Source organism: Aquarana catesbeiana, linkage group LG01 (genome assembly GCF_042186555.1).
Source record: "Aquarana catesbeiana isolate 2022-GZ linkage group LG01, ASM4218655v1, whole genome shotgun sequence".
NCBI lineage: Eukaryota > Metazoa > Chordata > Amphibia > Anura > Ranidae > Aquarana > Aquarana catesbeiana.
In genome coordinates this window covers 328,236,307-328,258,995 of record NC_133324.1, presented here as the reverse complement: position 1 = coordinate 328,258,995, position 22,689 = coordinate 328,236,307, and the positions used below count along the sequence as shown (strand labels likewise).

General features: G+C 45.9%; 1 protein-coding gene across 4 annotated transcripts in view; it reads left to right on the top strand.

Moving 5' to 3' along the window:
- The window catches only part of INPP5J (inositol polyphosphate-5-phosphatase J), a 137,027-nt gene that overhangs the window by 58,709 nt on the left and 55,629 nt on the right, over window positions 1-22,689 (top strand). Inside the window, exon 1 of one of the 4 annotated variants that reach the window (XM_073631036.1) lies at window positions 12,679-12,794. The exons of 1 other annotated variant lie outside the window; for it this stretch is intronic. Coding sequence is in view for 2 of the 3 variants with exons in the window: in XM_073631009.1 (XP_073487110.1) it covers window positions 13,230-13,352 (123 nt within the window). In the remaining variant the exon portion in view is untranslated. Of the gene's footprint in view, window positions 1-12,678; window positions 12,795-12,916; window positions 13,110-13,149; window positions 13,353-22,689 lie in introns of those variants that run through there. 2 more of the 4 variants (XM_073631018.1, XM_073631009.1) reach the window with 2 other exon arrangements.

Sequence of the window (22,689 nt, the reverse complement as noted above, 5' to 3'; positions counted from 1 at the left end):
CGCCCCTCCACCCCTGCCCCCATGCTTCGCCATATATGCTCTTTTTTTTTTTTTTTTAAGTGCGATGGTGAAATCACCTCCTACAGCACTGGAGTCGCTGATTTACGTATCTTGAGAGCAAACGCTATTGCTGTCAAGATGGATAAATCAGTGCTGCAGCTGAATGGCGTACCTGAAATGAAAATAATGGTTAACAATAAAACACAGTAAACAGTAAAGTATAAAAGAATTACATACCTGAAAAGCAAACATGTTAAAACATAGTAAAAAGACCAGAACAATAAAGAGAGAAATATAGAGAGAGAATAAAGAGAGAGCAATAAAACAACAACTATTTTTGGCTTTTTTATTTTATAATTTTTTTGGGGTTTTTTTGAACACTTTTTTTTTTACACTTTTATTGGTAACTGTAATGCCCCGTACACACAGTTGGATTTTCCGATGGAAAATGTCCGATCGGAGCGTGTTATCGGAAATTCCGACCGTGTGTGGGCTCCATTGGACATTTTCCATCGGATTTTCCAACACACAAAGTTTGAGAGCAGGATATAAAATTTTCCGACAACAAAATCCGTTGTCGGAAATTCCGATCGTGTGTACACAAATCCGACGGACAAAGTGCCACGCATGCTCAGAATAAATAAAGAGATGAAAGCTATTGGCCACTGCCCCGTTTATAGTCCCGACGTACGTGTTTTACGTCACCGCGTTTAGAACGATCGGATTTTCCGACAACTTTATGTGACCGTGTGTATGCAAGACAAGTTTGAGCCAACATCCGTCGGAAAAAATCCTAGGATTTTGTTGTCGGAATGTCCGAAAAAAGTCTGACCGTGTGCACGGGGCATTACGGTTCCAGGTTCGGGTCTCTCAAAATGTGATGGCATCTTTGGAGACCCTGTAAAAGTGTACCCTAGACTGTTGCGTGCTGTACCCTACGCTAATACTCCACTAGTGTGTGGTAGCATTCGTAATATTCACCAATGCAAAGACCAAGATGGTCAGGACAGGAGGGACAATAATAGCGGATGTCACGCCTATATGCATGCTTGCTACAGACATGACATCTTCTTTGGGGTGATCGCTGGGTAGGGGTACCAGGGAGGACATACGGAAAATGCCTCGCATGCAGCCGGCTTACTGCATTTGCGTTGGGAAGTTGGGGCACAGCACCGTCTGGAAACAGAAGGGCTGTGACGATCTTTTCCTGGAATTTAAGGAAGGATCCAGTTCGTCCTGAAGCTTTGTTTAGCACATAAGCGTTCAGAAGAGCCAATTGGAAAAAGTATACAGACACTTTTTTATACCAGCGTCTGGCCTTACGGGCAATTAAGTACGGCGCCATCAACTGGTCGTTGTGGTCCACCCCTTCCATATTAAGGTTGTATTCGTGGACAGAGGGGTTTTTCCACAACACCAGTTGTGGACAGAAGGACATTTGCATGCAAATTATTGCTTCTCAAGCAGGCTCTCTGACCCAGCCTAAGACGGGAATCTACAAGCCGCTGGGGTAAGCCCCGGCGATTAGATCGCACAGTGCCACATGCACCAATTCCATGATCAAACAAGTGACTAAAAAGTGTCACGCTTGTGTAATAATTGTCCACGTACAAGTGGTACCCCTTTCTGAATAAGGGTGACACCAAGTCCCACACAATTTTACCAGCGCTCCCTATGTAGTTTGGGAAGTTCTTTGGCTCCGCGTGACTATCTTTTCCCTCGTAAACCATAAAACTACATGTATAGCCTGTTGCCCCGTCACAGAGCTTATACATCTTGACCCCATATCTGGGACACTTGCTGGGAAGATACCGTTCGAATGACAAGCAGCCAGAAAACGTAATCAGGGACTCATCAACGCAGACAACTTGATCGGGAGAAAACAAGGCTGCAAACTGTTGATTGAAATGTTTTACAAAGGGGCCGAATTTTGTGAAGCCGATCGTATTCAGGATCACCCCGAGGACGACAGAGTTCATTGTCGTTGAAGTGTATAAATCGCAAGATCTGCTTGTATCTAGCCTTGGTCATGGAGGCAGAGAACACGGGCATATGGTGAATTGGGTCAGTGGACCAATGTGACTGCAACTCCCTTTTTTTTAGTTATGCCCATGAGGAGGGATAGGACCAGAAAGGTCTTAAATTCACGATGAACTGACCAGCATACAAATTGCTTTGGTCCACAAAAGATCTATAGAGATCTTCCGTGAAAAACAGCAAATAAAAATCAAGTGACGTAAAATGACGCCCTTCATGTGTGATTAGCACCTGTTCTGACCTCCTATGTGTGACGACCTTCTGAGCTGACCCTTCATGTGTGATGACATCCTGAACTGACCATTTACATGTGATTAGCACCTGAGCTGACTTTTCATGTGTGATTATTTCCTGAGCAGATCCTTGATATGTGATAAGCTCCTAAATCAACCCTTCATATGTGATGAGATTCTGAGTTGACCCTTCATGTGTGGTGCCCTATTGAGCTGTCATTTCAGGTTTAATTCTCTCCTAAACAGATCGTTCATGTATAAAGACCTCCTTAGCTGATCCTTCATGTGTGATGAGCCCCAGAGCTGATCCTTCATGTGTGATGAGCTCCTGAGCTGACTCTTCATGTGTGATGGCCTCCTGAGCTGACCCTTCTTATGTGATGACCTCCTGAGATGGTTCTTTATGTGTGTGTGACCTGCTGAGCTTGACCCTTCGTGTGTGATACCCTCCTGAGCTGATCCTTCATGTGTGAAAACCTCCTGAGCTGATCCTTCATGTGTGAAAACCTCCTGAGCTGATCCTTCATGTGTGAAAACCTCCTGAGCTGATCTTTTATGTGTGATAACCGCCTGAGCTGACCCTTCATGTGTGATGACCTCCTGAGCTGGCTCTTTATGTAGGTGACCTGCTGAGCTGACCCTTCATGTGTGATGACCTCCTGAGCTGACCCTTCATATGTGATGACCTCCTGAGCTGACCCTTCATGTGTGATGACCTCCTGTGCTGATACTTTATGTGTGATGACCTCCTGAGCTGGCTTTTTATGTAGGTGACCTGCTGAGCTACTCTTTATGTGTGATGACCTCTTGAGATGATCCTTCATGTGTAATAACCTCCTGAGCCGACCCTTCATGTGTGATAACCTCCTGAGCTGATCCTTCATGTGTAATAACCGCCTGAGTTGACACTTCATGTATGATGCCCTCCTAAGCGGACCCTTCAAGTGTGATGACCTCCTGAACTAACCCTTCATGTATGATGACCTCCTGAGCCGACTGTTCATGTGTGATGACCTCCTGAGGTAACCCTTCATGTGTAATGGCCTCCTTAGCTGACCCTTCTTGTGTGATGACCTCTTGAGCTGACTTTTTATGTGTGTGACCTATTAAGCTGACCCTTCTCTTGTGATGACCTCCTGAGTCGATCCTTCATGTGTAATGACCTCCTAAGCTGACACTTCATATGCAAAGATGTCCTGAATGTATCCATTATGGGTGATGAGCTCATGAGTTGACCCTTCATGTGTGATGTGCTCCTGAACTGATCCTTCATGTGTGATGACCTCCTGAGCTGACCCTTTATGTGTGGTGACCTCCTGAGCTGATCCTTTATGTGTGATGACCTCCTGAGCTGACCCTTCATGTGAGATTCCATCCTGGGTTGACCCTTCATATATAATAAATTGAGAAAAACCCAAGCTTTGCGTAACAACTCAAAAACCTTAACCTAAACCTTGGACTGCTGCTGCAACAAAGGTTAGTTTATCAACTAAAAGACCATTATTTTTCACAGTGCTGTCCTTTTGTGAGTGCACATAATCACGAATAAACTATAATTCTGTGGGTAAATTCATATATAAAGTGCTAAGTGTTCAAAATAATCCCTGCGGATCTACTGTTTCCGCTTTACACCTACTTCATTATTATTATGCCGTTTGCCAATAAATTAAGTAAACTAAACCATTTTTTTAAACAGAAGTGCACCAAATTCTTATAAAATTTGCTGCTATATTAAATAAACTAAAAACCTGTGCAAATTCATGTATATATACATTTTTTTGTGCTCAATGTAGTGTTCTCTACATTGAGCAAGGTGAAGTCCACTGCTTCCACCTTGCATTTACCTCAATGAGCGTATTCTACTCAAAAGAGTCCACAAATCAATGAAACGTTTATAACATATGTGAAAGTGCTCTGTTCTCAAAACTGTCCCAGCTGTAGTGTCACTGCTTTATTCAACCTGTTGCACACGTGATGGTGATGGAATCCCTTTAGCAGTGCTTCCTCACTCACCAGATCAATATAACTTCCAGCTTTTCAGCTACCAGAGTCAAAAACAGCCTTCACACTCTCCTCATCTCCAATGGCAAAGGAACTGGATCCTCCTTGGTCACTCCTGCAACTTTGCTGAGGTTTTTGTCAGTCTCCCTCCTACACATGGCTTCCTCCTCCAACCGCTGTTCTAGCAGGGGCTTAGCCTCTTAATATACATTCAGGCAAGAGAGAGAAAGGGAAAGCCAACATGGTATAAAACCTTTAATTAAAAGTAGATACTAAAAACTGCACTCACTTAAGAACAGATGTGACACCATGCTTGATAACCAAGACTTGGAAGCTCTGTGTGTTCCACAGGCAGGAAGTGATGTCACCGGAACAGGAAGTTGTGTTCTACATGTTTCGCCCCATATAGGGCATCCTTGGGAACTTTCATATGTAATGACCTCCCGAGCTGACCTTTCATATGTACTGAGCTCCTGAGCTGAGCCTTCATGTATGAGATCCTGAACTGACCCTTCATGTGTGATGACCTCCTGAGCTGACCCTTCATATGCAATGAGCTCCTGAGCTAAACCTTCATGTGTGATGAGATCCTGAGCTAAGCCTTCATGTGTGATGAGATCCTGAGCTGACTTGTCATATGTAATCAAAGTATAAAACCAAACGTGTAGCGCTAAAAGGAAGAATAGGGCACCTTCAAAATGGTAAGGTAAAGAACATGTGCCCTGCATAGAGTTTAACTGAAGCACAATTGAATGTCTCACATTAAAAAATAAAGATACAATTACAATTTGAAAAAAGTCTGTGAGTAAGAAACTGAATAGGTCACCGCTTATGAGTGATGTGTGAACCACCTTCACCGGTGTAGGCCGTAAAGTCTAAGAAAATAATGATGAACAGCTGGTTATTTAAAAAACACACATGTCCAAGATGGATAATATATGGATGGATCAGCTCTAAAACATCACACCATAGTTTCTTCACAAACGTGCAAATCACTCAAACGGTAAAGATGGAGGCTTACCGAAGGGTTTGAACCCAAGACAGTATATACTGTAAGGGTCAAACCAGCTTTTATTGCACACTGGCAATGGTGGGAAGACCTTGACAGCCAGAAGGGATCACGGGGGGTTCATGAAGATGTATCTTCTCCAGACGTAACAAAGGATCTCCCCATATATGGCTCATAAAGGATACAAAAGAGGCCACATAGTGTGATACCGTAGAAACAATGTTTTATTAAAAAAGGAAATACACTTACATGATTGGATGATAAAAAGCGCTTGTACATAAAAGAAGGCGGCAGTGGAGTCCTCCCGACGCGTTTCGTCTGAATAGACTTCGTCCTGGGGTACCCTCCACTGCAGCCTGACTCCCTAATATAGGTACTGTAATCCTCTTGAAGTGACTCCAGCCCATTCAATTCAATACATTAGCACTTCCGGGTTGCCCAAGATGGCGGACCCGCGTGCGTTCCAAGCCTCCCTTTGGTAGGTATACTGTGCGTACCACCCCCCAGTATAAAGGCCTAGTGATCCCCATATGTGTAACTATAAACAGTTTCCATTTGTAAGACATAATAAAAACAATATTGGTACGGGAAACACCTAGTATTGTTATTTATGAAGCCTTAGACCGTTTCACGATGTGTACGGAGACACATCCCGGCAGATCTCGCGATACGACGCCACACCGTCATGACGCGAGAGCGGAAGTACACTCATGTGAGTCCCGGAGTTTGCGTTCCAACGGTGGTTGGCCGGAAACTCTTGATGCAACAAGTCTCGGCAGATCTCGCGACATGACGCTGTGACTCCATGACGCGAGACCGGAAATATACTTCTGTGGATCTCAAAGTTTGCGTTCCAAGGTCTCAGAGCTAGCGTACCAATAATAGTTGGCCGGAAATTGTCAGTAAAAATCAAAGTAGTCCCAATGTGAGACGGCATACGCTCAGGTATCAATGTGGCAAACTAGAAACAAGCGTTCCACACGTGTCATACGGACAGTGAAAACAACTTAGCGTATGCAGGCATATACCAACATAGTTATTCATAAGGGAAACAACTATTTATGTAACAGTTGATTACTCATGGGCCCAAACTCTGTAGTTGTAACAATTTTGTTTTAAAAAAGTGCATGTAAGGTCGAGGCCAATACTCAATCCAGATGGTTATGAAAATTGATACTCAACCCAAATGCGTCTCGATGTGTGTAAATATATGATTTGTACATCACATAAAGAAGGATTTATATAGACAGCATAATCAAACCTAGCCGTGTGTAAAATCTATGAAAGCAAAAAGATGCATATGTGTAAAACCCCTACATCGAAATTGGTGAAGGGAATTGAATGAACTGGATTCACATGCGTCTACATACTACACGTCTGTAACATCTATAATTACCCTCCAAAGAAGAACACAACCTAAAATCAGTTTACATAGATACACCACTGAACCATAAAATTCACTCCCATAAACTGTTACCCTTATGATTCGTCTAAAAAGGTATTAACATCTACCTCTACATTGAGCCCTAGAGGGGAAAAAGTTTGTAACTCGTATGCCCAAAACATTTCCAGGCGGGATACTCCCCTTGTTTTTGCACCCCCTCTCCAAGGTGGTGTGTATTTGTCAATAATGACAAACTGTGATCCATCTGGATTTCCGCAATGAAATTCTTTGTAATGTCTCGGGACCGTGTGTTTGGGGTCTCTACTTTTAATTAGGGCGATGTGTTCACCCACCCTAATAGAGAATGTCCTGGTGGTACGGCCTATATATTGTTTCCGGCAGGGGCAGGTAATGAGATACACTACAAATCTCGTACTGCAAGTGCAGAATGGTTTTATAGTGTATCTCCTTCCTGTAGTCGTGGAAGTAAACTCTGTCACTTTACGTGTTCTAACAGAATTATGTTGACATACTACACATTTTCTGCAAGGGAAAAAGCCGGTCCAATCATGAAAGAAAGAGGGGCGGGTGGGGGGGTTTATAATGTTAGGGGCTATACGACCTTTTAATGATGGTGCGCCTCTAAAGATAACATTGGCTTCTTCTGGGATAAGAGGTCCCAGAATGTTGTCTTGTTTGAGGACGCCCAATGCTTTCTCATAATGTTTTTAATTTGTCTATGTTGTGTTGAAAAGGCCGTCAGCATGGCCCACCTAAATTTCCCGTCAGGTTCTCTCACAGGTTTAACTTCCAATAGACATTTCCTATCTATGTTGATAGTTCTTTGAATTTCTTGGTCAAGGCCATCAGTATCATACCCCTTATCTATGAATCTGGATTTTAAAATCTTGGCTTGCTCAAGAAATACCTCAATATCCGTACAATTCCGTCGGAGTCTCAAAAACTGACTCCGAGGGACCGCGTTGAGCCATGAGGCATGATGACAGCTGTCATATGTAATGAGCTCCTGGGTTGAGCCTTCATGAGTGATAAGATACTGAGCTGACCCATTATGTGTGATGACCTCCTCAACAAACCGTTCATTCATGTGAGATGCCATCCTGAACAGACCCTTCACATGTGGTTAGCACCTTAAGCTGACTTTTCATGTGTCCTGAGCAGACCGTTGATATGTGATAAGTACTGTACTTGCATCTGATGGGATGCAGTTGTTCTGCCAAAAAAATTCCTGCTAGTCCAGCTGATTTTTAAATTGACTTGAGCTGAGTGATGTTTGTAGGACCACCCATGATTCGAACTTCTGCAGGAATCAATGGAAATCCAAGCCTTTTATGGGGACAATAAATCCTATATCCCGGGAGAGCCTTCCTCTCAGCTGCCCCCCCACTCTGCAGGGCTTCGGTACATTTTTATGTCTAGGATACCAGAAAAAGCAGTTTTACTTACCCTGATTTCTGGAAGATGGCGCTCTCCTTCTCCCTAAGGCTTCATTCACACCTGAGCGTAGCGCAACCACAGCTGCTGCAGCGTGTTTTATTTTTAGTGGAAGGTTTTTGGAGCGCCACCATTCATTTAAATGGGCCTCCATCTGCTCCAAAGAAGTCCTTGTACCAAATCTTGGCACTGAGCCAGGAGCATTTGCGATTGCAATTTTTGCTGTGATTGTAGCACGTTTTGTCGTTCTACAATTGTGGCAAAATCTGCCCACGATTCAAATCACTTAGGTGTCAATGGAGCCTTAGGGTACAGCAGCAGGCTGTCCCTCGGCATCCTCGCCTCTAATGCAGGGCTATGAGTCCTACATTGTACTTGATGGTGTCAGAGGGTATACAACTGCTGGAGTGTAAGGGAGAAGAGGCTGTGTGGCCACCAGTCTAACAGCCTGGAGTGAGCCTGTTGGAGCAGAGAATCTGATAAGAAAAAAATGCTTTTTTTGGTACATTAGGCATAAATGAGCATTAAACCCTTGCAGTGCAGGGGCAGTCCCACTGCAATAGAGGATTTTTGTTTTGCCTGGACTTCAGCTTTAAGGATCTAGCCTATACAGGGGGTAGGCTAGATCTTGTGCCATGAAAGGTCTGCGTGCTTTAAGACAATGGTCTTCAAACTGCAGCCTGGGGGCCTCTTGCGGCCTCTTGCTTGTATTTGTCTGGCCCTTGCGGAACGATTCCTTCCACTGCACCAATGCTGGGACACGATTCCTCCCACTGACACCAACGTTAGGGCACGTTTCCTCCCACTGACGCCAACATCGGGGCACGATTCCGCCCTCTGACACCAGGTTTGAGGCACGATTCCTCCCACTAACGCCAACATTGGGGCACGATTCCTCCCACTGACGCCAATGTTGGGGCACAATTCCTCCCACTGACGCCAACGCTGGGTCAGGGTTCCTCCCACTGATACCAACGTTGGGGCACAATTCCTCCCACTGACACCAACATTGGGGCATAATTCCTCCTACTGACACCAACATTGGGGCATGATTCCTTCCACAGACGCCAACATTGTGGCACGATTACTCCCACTGACACCAATGTTGGGGCACAATTCCTCCCACTGACACTAACATTGGGGCAAAATTCCTCCCACTGACACTAACATTGGGACATGATTCCTCCCACTGACACTAACGTTGGGACACGATTCCTGCCAGTGACACCAACGTTGGGTCACGATTCCTCCCACTGACACCAACTTTGGGTCACGATTCCTCCACTGACGCTAACGTTGGGGCAAGATTCCTCCCACTAACACCAGGTATGGGGCACGATTTCTCCCACTGACGCCAACGTTGTGGCACGATTGCTCCCACTGACACTAACATTGGGGCACAATTCTTCCCACTGACACTAATGTTAGGACACGATTCCTCCTACTGACGCCAACACTGAGTCACGTTTTCTCCCACTGACGCCAACGTTGGGGCATGATTCCTCCCACTAACGCCGTTGGGGCACGATTTCTCTCACTGACACCAACGTTGGGACACAATTCCTCCCACTGACACCAACGTTGGGGTACGATTCCTCCCACTGATGCCAACGTTGGGGCACGATTACTCCCACTGACACCAATGTTGGGGCACAATTCCGCCCACTGACACTAACATTGGGACACAATTCCTCCCACTGACACTAATGATGGGACACGATTCCTCCCACTGACACCAACGTTAGGGCGCGTTTCCTCCCACTGACGCCAACATTGGGGCACGATTCCGCCCTCTGACACCAGGTTTGAGGCACGATTCCTCCCACTAACGCCAACGTTGGGGCACGATTCCTCCCACTGACGCCAATGTTGGGGCACAATTCCTCCCACTGACGCCAACGCTGGGTCAGGGTTCCTCCCGCTGACACCAACGTTGGGGCACAATTCCTCCCACTGACACCAACATTGGGGCATAATTCCTCCCACTGACACCAACATTGGGGCACGATTCCTCCCACAGATGCCAACGTTGTGGCACGATTACTCCCACTAACACCAGGTATGGGGCACGATTCCTCCCACTGACGCCAACGTTGTGGCACGATTGCTCCCACTGACACTAACATTGGGGCACAATTCTTCCCACTGACACTAATGTTAGGACACGATTCCTCCTACTGACGCCAACATTGGGTCACGTTTTCTCCCACTGATGCCAACGTTGGGGCATGATTCATCCCACTAACGCTGTTGGGGCACGATTCCTCCCACTAACACCAATGTTGGGGCACGATTTCTCCCACTGACACCAACTTGGGACACAATTCCTCCCACTGACACCAACGTTGGGGTACGATTCCTCCCACTGATGCCAACGTTGGGGCACGATTACTCCCACTGACACCAATGTTGGGGCACAATTCCTCCCACTGACACTAACATTGGGACACAATTCCTCCCACTGACACTAATGATGGGACACGATTCCTCCCACTAACACCAACGTTGGGTCACGATTCCTCCCACTGACACCAATGTTGGGTCACGATTCCTCCCACTGACGCCAACGTTGGGGCAAGATTCCTCCCACTAACATCAGGTTTGGGGCACGATTCCTCCCACTGATGCCAACAGTGGGATTCCTCCCACTGACACCAATGTTGGGCCACAATTCCTCCCACTGACACTAACGTTGGGGCACGATTCCTCCCACTGACACTAACGTTGGGGCACAATTCCTCCCACTGACACTAACGTTGGGACATGATTCCTCCCACTGACGCCAACGTTGGGAAACGATTCTTTCCAATGACACTAACGTTGGGGCGCGATTCCTCCCACTGACGCCAACGTTGGGGCACGATTCCTCCCACTGACACTAACGTTGGGATACGATTCCTCCCACTGACGACAACGTTTGGGCAAAATTCCTCCCACTGATGCCAACGTTTGGGCACGATTCCTCCCACTGACGCCAACGTTTGGGCACGATTCCTCCCACTGATGTCAACGTTTGGGCACGATTCCTCCCACTGACGCCAATGTTGGGGCACAATTCCTCCCACTGACGCCAATGTTGGGGCATGATTCCTCCCACTGACGCCAACGTTGGGGCACGATTCCTCCCACTGACACCGTTGGGTCATGATCCCTCCCACTGACACCAACGTTGGGACACGATCCTCCCACTGACATCAACGTTGGGGCAGGATTCCTCCCACTGATGCCAATGTTGTGGCAGGATTATTCCCACTGACACCAATGTTGGGGCACAATTCCTCCCACTGATACTAACATTGGGACACGATTCCTCCCACTGACACTAACGCTGGGGCACGATTCCTCCCACTGATACTAACATTGGGGCACAATTCCTCCCACTGACACTAACGTTGGGACACGATTCCTCCCACTGACGCCAACGTTGGGACACGATTCCTCCCACTGACGCCAACATTGGGGCACGATTCCTCCCACTGACACCAACGTTGGGGCACGATTCCTCTCACTGACACCAATCTTGGGGCACGATTCCTCCCACTAACACCGTTGGGGCACGATTCCTCCCACTGACGCCAACCTTGGGGCACAATTCCTCCCACTAACATCAAGTTGGGGCACGATTCCTCCCACTGACGCCAATGTTGGGGCACGATTCCTCCCACTGACGCCAATGTTGGGGCACGATTCCTCCCACTGACGCCAATGTTGGGGCACGATTCCTCCCACTGACGCCAATGTTGGGGCACGATTCATCCCACTGACGCCAATGTTGGGGCACGATTTCTCCCACTGACGCCAATGTTGGGGCACGATTCCTCCCACTGACGCCAATGTTGGGGCACGATTTCTCCCACTGACGCCAATGTTGGGGCACGATTCCTCCCACTGACGCCAATGTTGGGGCACGATTCCTCCCACTGACGCCAATGTTGGGGCACGATTCCTCCCACTGACGCCAATGTTGGGGCACGATTCCTCCCACTGACGCCAATGTTGGGGCACGATTCCTCCCACTGACGCCAATGTTGGGGCACGATTCCTCCCACTGACGCCAATGTTGGGGCACGATTCCTCCCACTGACGCCAATGTTGGGGCACGATTCCTCCCACTGACGCCAATGTTGGGGCACGATTTCTCCCACTGACGCCAATGTTGGGGCACGATTCCTCCCACTGACGCCAATGTTGGGGCATGATTCCTCCCACTGACGCCATGGTGTTTTCTACTCCCACTGGCCACAATCTCCCCCCCCCCCCCAAAAAAAAAGTCTGAAGCACACTAAACTTTGTTTATAAAGTTTGGAGACCCCTGCTTTAAGGAAACCTGTTATGCCAGAAACCTTGGAGCTGCCATTGTTCATTTTAGTTTGGAAATGCCAGTTGCTTTGCTGTCATATGACCAAATGACAACCATACTTAGAATGACTGAGCTACAGCAAATAGAGTCAGAAATCGGATGGTCTATGCTAGTATAGCAACATTTGATATGCATGGTAGCCAGGAAATGAGCATTTACGAGAAGACAGCACTCGGTGCGGGTGTCCTTGTGTCCTGATGACAGCCCAGAGCTGACAAGGTCACCACAGAGTGCTGGGTAGGGGGATGTCAGAGTGCTGCCAGTCTCCTCCCCGGGCTCCTCTCTCACCTAGCTGGCATCGCCATCCCTGGCCAGGTGAGCTCCTAGGCTGCCTCCATGTAACCCCTGCTCTGCCGGCTCCATTTCCTCCCTACAGACAGGAGACGGAATGGAAGTGCTGGAATGAATGATTAGCTAGCACTTCCCTCCTCTCACACTCCCTCCCTCCCCTATAGAAGGCGCATGCTTCCCCCAGGCTGAGGCTGCATATTCCTTTAACGCTGCTGCAGGTTGGCACCCTGACGTCACCTGGCAGTAAGGAGAGGAGGGGAGAGCAGCATCTGCTGAGCAGAGATGGCAGAGCACAGGGACCGAGGGAGGGCACACAGGGCGCACGATGGATCTGCACAGGTAAGCTGGCACCCCTCCCTGATCACCTGGCCATCAGCCTAATGGCAGTCCTCCTCTCTACACTCACAGCCTGGGCATGGTTACTGGGAGAAGCGGGCAGGAGCAGGTCTACTTGGTGTGATGTCTGCCTATAGAGCAGCGCTACCCAGCTTGGATTCCGTCTATAGAGCCAGCATCGGGCACAACATCTGGAGGCAGCAAAAGTCACAGTCATACTGGAAGGCTAACCTTGGGGTGTTACATGTGTGTATTCCAACATTGGAAGGCTAGTCTTGGGGTGTTACATGTGTATATTCTAGAATTGGAAGGCTAGTCTTGGGGTGTTACATGTGTGTATTCCAACATTGGAAGGCTAGTCTTGAGGTGTTACATGTGTATTTTCCAGAATTGGAAGGCCAGTCTTGGGGTGTTACATGTGTATATTCTAGAATTGGAAGGCTAGTTTTGGGGTGCTACATGTGTATATTCTAGAAATGGAAGGCTAGTCTTGGGGTGTTACATGTGTATATTCTAGAATTGGAAGGCTAGTCTTGGGGTATTACATGTGTATATTCTAGAATTGGAAGGCTAGTCTTGGGGTGTTACATGTGTATATTCTAGAATTGGAAGGCTAGTCTTGGGGTGTTACATGTGTATATTCTAGAATTTGAAGGCTAGTCTTGGGGTGTTACATGTCTATATTCTAGAATTGGAAGGCTAGTCTTGGGGTGTTACATGTGTGTATTCCAGCATTGGAAGGCTAGTCTTGAGGTGTTACATGTGTATATTCCAGAATTGGAAGGCCAGTCTTGGGGTGTTACATGTGTATATTCTAGAATTGGAAGGCTAGTTTTGGGGTGCTACATGTGTATATTCTAGAATTGGAAGGCTAGTCTTGGGGTGTTACATGTGTATATTCTAGAATTGGAAGGCTAGTCTTGGGGTGTTACATGTGTATATTCTAGAATTGGAAGGCTAGTCTTGGGGTGTTACATGTGTATATTCTAGAATTGTAAGGCCAGTCTTGGGGTGTTACATGTGTATATTCTAGAATTGGAAGGCTAGTCTTGGGGTGTTACATGTCTATATTCTAGAATTGGAAGGCCAGTCTTGGGGTGTTACATGTGTATATTCTAGAATTGGAAGGCTAGTCTTGGGGTATTACATGTGTATATTCTAGAATTGGAAGGCTAGTCTTGGGGTATTACATGTGTATATTCTAGAATTGGAAGGCTAGTTTTGGGATGTTACATGTGTATATTCTAGAATTAGAAGGCTAGTCTTGGGGTGTTACATGTGTATATTCTAGAATTGGAAGGCTAGTCTTGGGGTGTTACATGTCTATATTCCAGAATTGGAAGGCTAGTCTTGGGGTATTACATGTGTATATTCTAGAATTGGAAGGCTAGTTTTGGGGTATTACATGTGTATATTCTAGAATTGGAAGGCTAGTCTTGGGGTGTTACATGTGTATATTCTAGAATTGGAAGGCTAGTTTTGGGGTGTTACATGTGTATATTCTAGAATTGGAAGGCTAGTTTTGGGGTGTTACATGTGTATATTCTAGAATTGGAAGGCTAGTCTTGGGGTGTTACATGTGTATATTCTAGAATTGGAAGGCTAGTCTTGGGGTGTTACATGTGTATATTCTAGAATTGGAAGGCTAGTCTTGGGGTGTTACATGTGTATATTCTAGAATTGGAAGGCCAGTCTTGGGTTGTTACATGTGTATATTCTAGAATTGGAAGGCTAGTCTTGGGGTGTTACATGTCTATATTCCAGAATTGGAAGGCCGGTCTTGGGGTGTTACATGTGTATATTCTAGAATTGGAAGGCTAGTCTTGGGGTGTTACATGTGTATATTCTAGAATTGGAAGGCTAGTCTTGGGGTATTACATGTGTATATTCTAGAATTGGAAGGCTAGTCTTGGGTTGTTACATGTGTATATTCTAGAATTGGAAGGCTAGTTTTGGGGTGTTACATGTGTATATTCTAGAATTGGAAGGCTAGTCTTGGGGTGTTACATGTCTATATTCCAAAATTGGAAGGCCAGTCTTGGGGTGTTACATGTGTATATTCTAGAATTGGAAGGCTAGTCTTGGGGTATTACATGTGTATATTCTAGAATTGGAAGGCTAGTCTTGGGGTGTTACATGTGTATATTATAGAATTGGAAGGCTAGTTTTGGGGTGTTACATGTGTATATTCTAGAATTGGAAGGCTAGTCTTGGTCTATTACATGTGTATATTCTGCAACTGCTAGGTTAGCCCCAGGGAATAACATCTGTATGTTCTGGAATTGATATGCTAGTCTTAGTACATACCATCTGTATATTTTGAAATCAATAGGCTAGCCGTGGTGTATTACATGTGTATATTCTCCAAGTAGCAGTCTAGCCTTGGTGTATTAAATGTGTATATTCTCCAACTGGTAGGCTAGCCTTTACAAGTGTATATATTCCAACTGGTAGGCTGGCCTTCATGTATTACATGTGTATATTCTCCAACTGGTAGGCTAGCCTTGGTGTATTGCATGTGTATATTCTCCAACTGGTAGGCTAGCCTTGGTGTATTGCATGTGTATATTCTCCAACTGGTAGGCTAGCCTTGGTGTATTTCAAGTGTATATTCTCCAACTGGTAGGCTGGCCTTTACGTATTGCACGTGTATATTATCCAACTGGTAGTCTAGCCTTGATGTATTACATGTGTATATTATCCAATTGGTAGGCTAGCCTTGGTGTGATGCATGTGAATATTCTCCAACTGGTAGGCTAGCCTTGGTGTATTGCATGTGTATATTCTGGATCTGGTAGGATAGCCCTAGTGTACTATATGTATATATCTGGAACTAGTAGGCTAGCCCTAGGGCATAACCTCTGTATATTAAGGAACTGATAGGATAAACTTGGTGTATTACATTTGTAAATTCTGGATCTGGTAGAATCCTTATTGCATAACATCTGTAAATTCTGGAACTAGTAGGATAGCCTTGATGTATTACATATGTATATTCTGGAATTGATAGGGTAGCATTGGAATATTTTATATTAAACCACGATTGTCACATTAACACTATGGGGTTGATTTACTAAAGGCAGATAGACTGTGCAGTTTGCAAAGTGCAGTTTCTCCAGAGCTTAGTAAATGAGCAGGAGTTCTGCTGACTTCCATCATCCAATCATGTGCGAGCAAAAATGTAATTTTCTTTTTATTTTCCTTGCACGTGATTGGGTATTCCTTACATAGTGAAGCTTTACCTCATTTGCTAAGCTCTGGAGCCGCTGCTCTTGCAGAATGCAACTGCACTTTGGAAAGTGCACAGTTTATTTTCCTTTAGTAAATCCACCCCTTAATGGGATAAACACATTCTCATACCATAAACATGTTTCACAATCAATACCACAAAATAAACAAATTCATGTCAATATAATATCAAAGTCCCATAAAAACCTCCTTGGCGTAAAAGCTCAGGTGCTCTTTAAAACGTAGTGCTTTGTTCCTCTTGTGCATATAGTGCCCCACATAGATTGGCACTCACCAAATGAACATGACCAACTATTACCAGTGTGGACAAGTGCGCTTGTGGGGCATGTCCCCTTTAAAATCCAGTTCCTCTTGAATTAGCTCAGCTTGACTTTGTTAGCCTGATAATACTACTCAGAAGGAAATGATGACATAAAGGAAGCTCATAGTGTTAAACCGCTTGGTAAATTTATTACATAAAAGGTTTCAAATACACTCACTTTTTAAGGTGAAATCGGCACAGGTGAAACAAAGCACCAAGTTTTAAAGAGCACCTGCACTATTACACAGGGGAAGATTTTATGGGACTTTGATATTATATTGACATGAATTTGTTTATATTGTGTTATTGATTGTGAAACACATTTATGGTATGAAAATTTGTTTATCACGCTAAGTGTTAAAGTGGATGTAACCCCCCCCCCCCCTAATACCCTGTGAAGTGAACAGCCTCAGATGATACACAGGGATGAAACAAATCTCCCTATGTACGTTTTACATGGATATCTGCTGTCTTCAGCTTTATATACTGTTTAGAAAGTGCACATCATGTTAGGAGATTTTCTCTTCTTGGTTAGCATTGCAGAGAAGCCTGGGCATACAGCCAAGACAGCTGATTGGAGGAAAGGCACACACCCCCTCTCCTCATAGGTAGAGACTTTTAGAGCTGTTGGTTGAATAGTTCAGGGCTCTGCTAATATTTATAGCATCCTCCCCAACACAAAACTCAGGTTGCTTTTATCTCAGTTGATGCAGAACTTGTCAGAAGTTGTTATGCTGATAACAAAAGAACGGATCAGGAGAAAGCCACAGGACTTAGTGCTTTGAAGAGAGAAAAGAAAACACTGTAGATATATGTGCCCAGCTCAAATTTCATGAATTGTGTTTACATTTAAATGTGACAAGCGTGGTTTGATATAAATTATTGGTTAAGTTGTGTAACAAACTGGTGCACATTTCAACGGTAGCTATCACTATCTAGGTTAACGATTTTGCATGAGTACAATTTAGCACATAGCCTAGGCATGAGACAACTTTTTCATTTTAGCATTGAAATACTGTATTACATGTGCATATTTTGGAACTGGTAGACTAGGTGTAGTGATTAACGTCTGTATATTCTGAAACTAGTAGGCTATTCTTGGTCTATTACATGTGTATAACCCAGAAATGGTAGACTAGCCTTAGTGTATTACATATATATATATCCTGGAATTGGTAGGCTGGCCATGGCCTCTTAAATGCGTATAACCTGGACTGGCAGGCTAGCCTTGGTCTATTTTATGTGTATATCATGGAACTGGTAGGCTAGCCTTGGTCTATTAAATGTGTAAATTCCAGATCTGGTAGACTAATATTGCAGGTGTATATCATAGAACAGGTAGGCTAGCCTTGCTGTATTATACGTGTATATCCTTGAACTAGTTGGCAGCCTTGTTCTATTAAATGTGTGTATTCTTTGACTGGTAGGCTAGCTTTGGCTTATTACATTTTTTTTTGGAACTGGTATGCTAGCCTTGTTGTATTACATGTCTATAACCTGGACATTGCAGACTAGCCTTGGTCTATTACATGTGTATGTATATCCTGGGACTGGTAGGCTGGCTTTGGTCTATTACATGTATATACAGTACTTGGAACTAAAAGGCTAGCCTTGGTGTATTGAATTTGTAGATTCTAGTTCTGATAGGCTAGCTATGGTGTACATGCTGGAATATATGGATCTACACTATTTTACCAAAAGTATTGGGATGTCTGCCTTCACACACACATGAACTTTAATGGCATCCCAGTTTTAGTCCGTAGAGTTCAATATTGAGTCGGCCCACCCTTTGCAGCTATAACAGCTTCAACTCTTCTGGGAAGGCTGTCCACCAGGTTTAGGAGTGTGTCTATGGGAATGTTTGACCATTCTTCCAGAAGCGCATTTGTGAGGTCAGTTGCTGATGTGGGTGAGAAACCCTGGCTTACAGTCTCTGCTCTAATTCATCTCAAAGGTGTTCTGTCGGGTTGAGGTCAGTCAAGTTCCCCCAACCCAAACTCACTCATCCATGTCTTTATGGATCTTGCTTTGTGCACTGTTCATCATTTGGTGGAGGGAGATTATGGTGTGGGGTTTTTTTTTCAGGGGTTGGGCTTGGCCCCTTAGTTCCAGTTAAGGGAACTCTTAGACCCCTTTCACTCTGTAGTGCCGCTAAAACAACACTAAAGCACCAGCCGTTTTTGTGGTGTTTTAGCAGTGCTTTTCGGGGCTCTAGTGGCCCGTTTTTTTTTAGGTCTCGTGACAACGGGACCTTAAAAAACCTGAAGAAATACCCGTTTTGTGGCACTTTCAAAGCGCTTTGGAAGTGCTGCCTATTCATTTCAATAGGCAGGGCCGTTTTGGGAGCATTATTTATAGTGCCCCCAAGCCGCCCCAAAGATGCTGCTTGCAGGACTTTTTCTAATGCCCTGAAAGCGCACCGCCTGAAAACTGCCTTAGTGTGAATGTAGCCTTAAGGTATCAGGATATCAAGACATTTTGGACAATTTTATGCTCCCAACTTTGTGGGAACAGTTTGGGGATGGCCCTTTCCAACATGACTGCGCACCAGTGCACAAAGCAATTTCCATAAAGACATGGATGAGCAAGTTTGGGGTGGAGGAACTTGACTGGCCTGCACAGAGTCCTGACCTCAACCCGACAGAACACCTTTGAGAAGAATTAGAGCGGAGACTGCGAGCCAGACCTTCTTATTCACATCAGTGCCTGACCTCACACACGCACTTAAACCTTGTGGACAGCCTTCCCAGAAGAGTTGAAGCTGTTATAGCTGTGAAGGGTGGGCCAACTCAATATTGAACCCTACAGACTAAGACTGGGGTGCCATTAAAGTTAAAAGAGAAGTATGAGTTTGGGGGGCTTTCCTCCATCATACTAAGGTGTATGCTGCATCTGTCCCCCGCCGCCTCTGCACTGAGAACTGAGTGATCGAACATCGCCGATGGTTCGGTTCTCACAGCTCCCGGAGCATGGAGCTGCAGACTGTCAATCTGCTTCTCCACGCTCACTGGAGCACTGAGCTGTGGAGGGGCGGGGAGCAACCGTCTCAGGCTCTCTGCGGCTCGCTAAGAGGCTGAGACGGGCATCAGTCCAGGCACCTGCCGGATCCAGACTCCCACTGTCGTGATGGCACAGTGCCTAGATTGATCTGTGTGATGACAGCAGAGAGTGGACTTCAGACCACTCTCTGCTGAAAACGGGTCACAGGAGTGCAAAACGAATTGCACTGCCGTGACCCATAAGAGAAGTTCAGCCAAACAAGCTCAGGTTGGACTTCTCTTTTAATGTGAGTGTAAAGATAGGCGTCCCAATACTTTTGGTAATATAGTGTATGTCCTTGAAAAGGATAATGTAAGTCTAAAAGAATAATGTGTTTCTTTTAAAGCAGAGCAAATCAGTGGAAGGAGAGAACAGAAAGAAGTATGACAATATGGTTTGTTCTATTGGTTGGAGATCTGAATGTTCTTGCGTGCTCACCAGTACTATAGGGAATTGTGATACAAATGGGTGAAATGAAAATCGTAAGGACACAATTGTAGCAGTTTGTTCAGAGAGATCCTTAGCCTATCTCCAAGGTCAGCGCCTGATGTGTTGTATCAAGTGTGTATACATATGTATACATTTTCTCTCCCCGTGGCCAATAGCTGTATCTGTATATATCTGCCATGCACTGCTCTCCTCCTTATGTGGTGTGGCCAGCTCATACCAGTGTGATAAATGAAGAGAAAGTTTAGGTTTATTTTTAGAAGGCTTTTTTCTTGAGGACAAATGGGATTTAGATAAGGACTAGTGTCCTATGCTGTGTGCCCTCTGCTGTATGATGGGTACATGGCAAAGCAGATTGCAATGCTGGCTCCAGAGATAAAGCAGTTTTTTTCTTTGAAGTTTGAGCGCTGTTAGTCTGATTATACAAACACACCTCTTCTCCAGTGGATACATGTCAAATATTCACCCTTGATGCTGAGCACCCTATAGATGTTTTCTAGTCTACAAAAAAAAATATCAGTTTACAATGTTTGTTCAGGAAAAAAACACTCTCACTGCATATATAGTTATTTGCAAAGGAAGTCGACATAGATTGTGCTATTGCGGACCTTGCTTAAAAATAACAACTGTCTATTTATCATATGATCTACTACTTTAATTCTGACTTCACTCGCAGCAGTGGTGTCACCTGGCGCAGTAAAACATGGTGTCACCTACCCCAACCCCCCCTCCCCCGGCACTAAGCAGGCTAGTGCGTCGGTGTGGCTCTCCCCCTTAACCTTCCACAATGGATGTAGCCGGGATGGGATTGGGGGGGATGGATGGACCTGGGATGGGATTGGGGTGGTGGATAGAGCTGGAATAGGATCAACGAATGGATGGAGCCAGAATGGGATCGGGGGTGGCTGGAGCTGGAATAGGTTCAGGGGATGGATGGAGCCAGGATGAGATGTGGGGGATGGATGGAGCCAGTATGGGATCGGGGGAATTGATGGAGCCAGGATGGGAGCGGGGGAGTAGATGGAGCCGGGATCGAGTGGTGGATGGAGCCAGGGAGGGATTAGGGTGGTGGATGGAGCTGGGATGGAATCAGGGTGGTGGATGGAGCCGGGATGGGATCAGGGTGGTGGATGGAGCTGGGATGGGATCGGGGGGTGGATGGAGCCGAGATGGGATCGGGGGGGTGGATGGAGCCGAGATGGGATCGGGGGGGTGGATGGAGCCAGCATGGGATCGGGGGAATGGATGGAGCCAGGATAGGATCAGGAGAATGGATGGAGCCAGGATGGGATCGGGGGAGTGGATTGAGCCGGGATGGAGTGGTGGATGGAGCCAAGATGGGATCAGGGTGGTGGATGGATCCAGGTGGTGGCTGGAGCCGGGATGGGATCAGGGGGATGGATGGAGCTGGGATGGGATCTTTGATTTGGAGGGTGAGGTTAGAGGATATAAGCTAGGGGGTGCTTTGGGAGGGGAGAGGAATTGTGCTGGGGGGGGATCAAACTTTAAATCTGCCTCCCTCCTTCTACTTCTATCACAAGTCCTTTCTAACTGAAAACAAAGCACCTCCTAGCATATATCCTCTAACTGAAATCACTTCTGGCAGCGTAGATGTTACTTGCCAAATACCAATGTTACCCATCACCATGTCCCCCTCCTCTGCAATACTCCTGTTATTACATACCTCGGCCCCGGGCAGGTGCTGTGGCTTGGTGTCTCTCTTCCTCCTCCTTGGCTCTTCCTCCTGGCTGGTGTATGTCAGAGCCGAGGAAGAGGTGGCTGTAGTCCGGTCTGCAGTGAGTGCAGCCTGTGGGGAGGGAGATATTGCGGTGTATGGGACGGTTGGACCCTGGGCACCCTGTCTGTCTGCCTCACTCCCTCCTTGCCCACTCTTCCGCACATCGTGTGAAGCTGAGGTGATCCCAGAAGGGAAGGAGGGAGCCGGGCGCCGATGCCAGTCTGAGCCTGGTGTCACTCTCTGGCAGGTGTCACCTGGGTGTGGGCCACACTCACATAGCGACGCCCCTGACTGGCAGCATGCTTGTTTTAGGTCAAAGACTCACAGTATTACAATCACATGATTACCATAACAGCCAGGAATCCAGAATGAAAAGGAGGGCAGCAATAGGAACCTGCATACTTGTATGTGACTTATTAAAGTGTCTGTTATCCCAACATTTCATATTCCTGATATGTGCCTGCTGCACCATGTACTTGTATGAGAAAGTATCTTGTTCTCTTTGTATTGCTTCCTTTGTGTGAAATCCCTGGTGTTCCTGCCAGTCCCTCTGCCCCTCCTATTAAAAATGCACCACACTAGGCACGAGAGCACAGTGTGGTTAGTTTTCAAGCTGTGCTGAGAACTCCGCCTGCTGTCCTCCAATGATCAGACTTCAGCTGACACCCCCCCCCCTGCTGCACAGCCATTCTTTAGGAAGACCAATGTTCTGCTGTTTCTCCTACCCCACCTCTCTGAGCTCCTTATGCAGCTGAGAACAGAGGGTATGTGATCACTTATAAACAGGGAAAATGGTATTTATAAATATT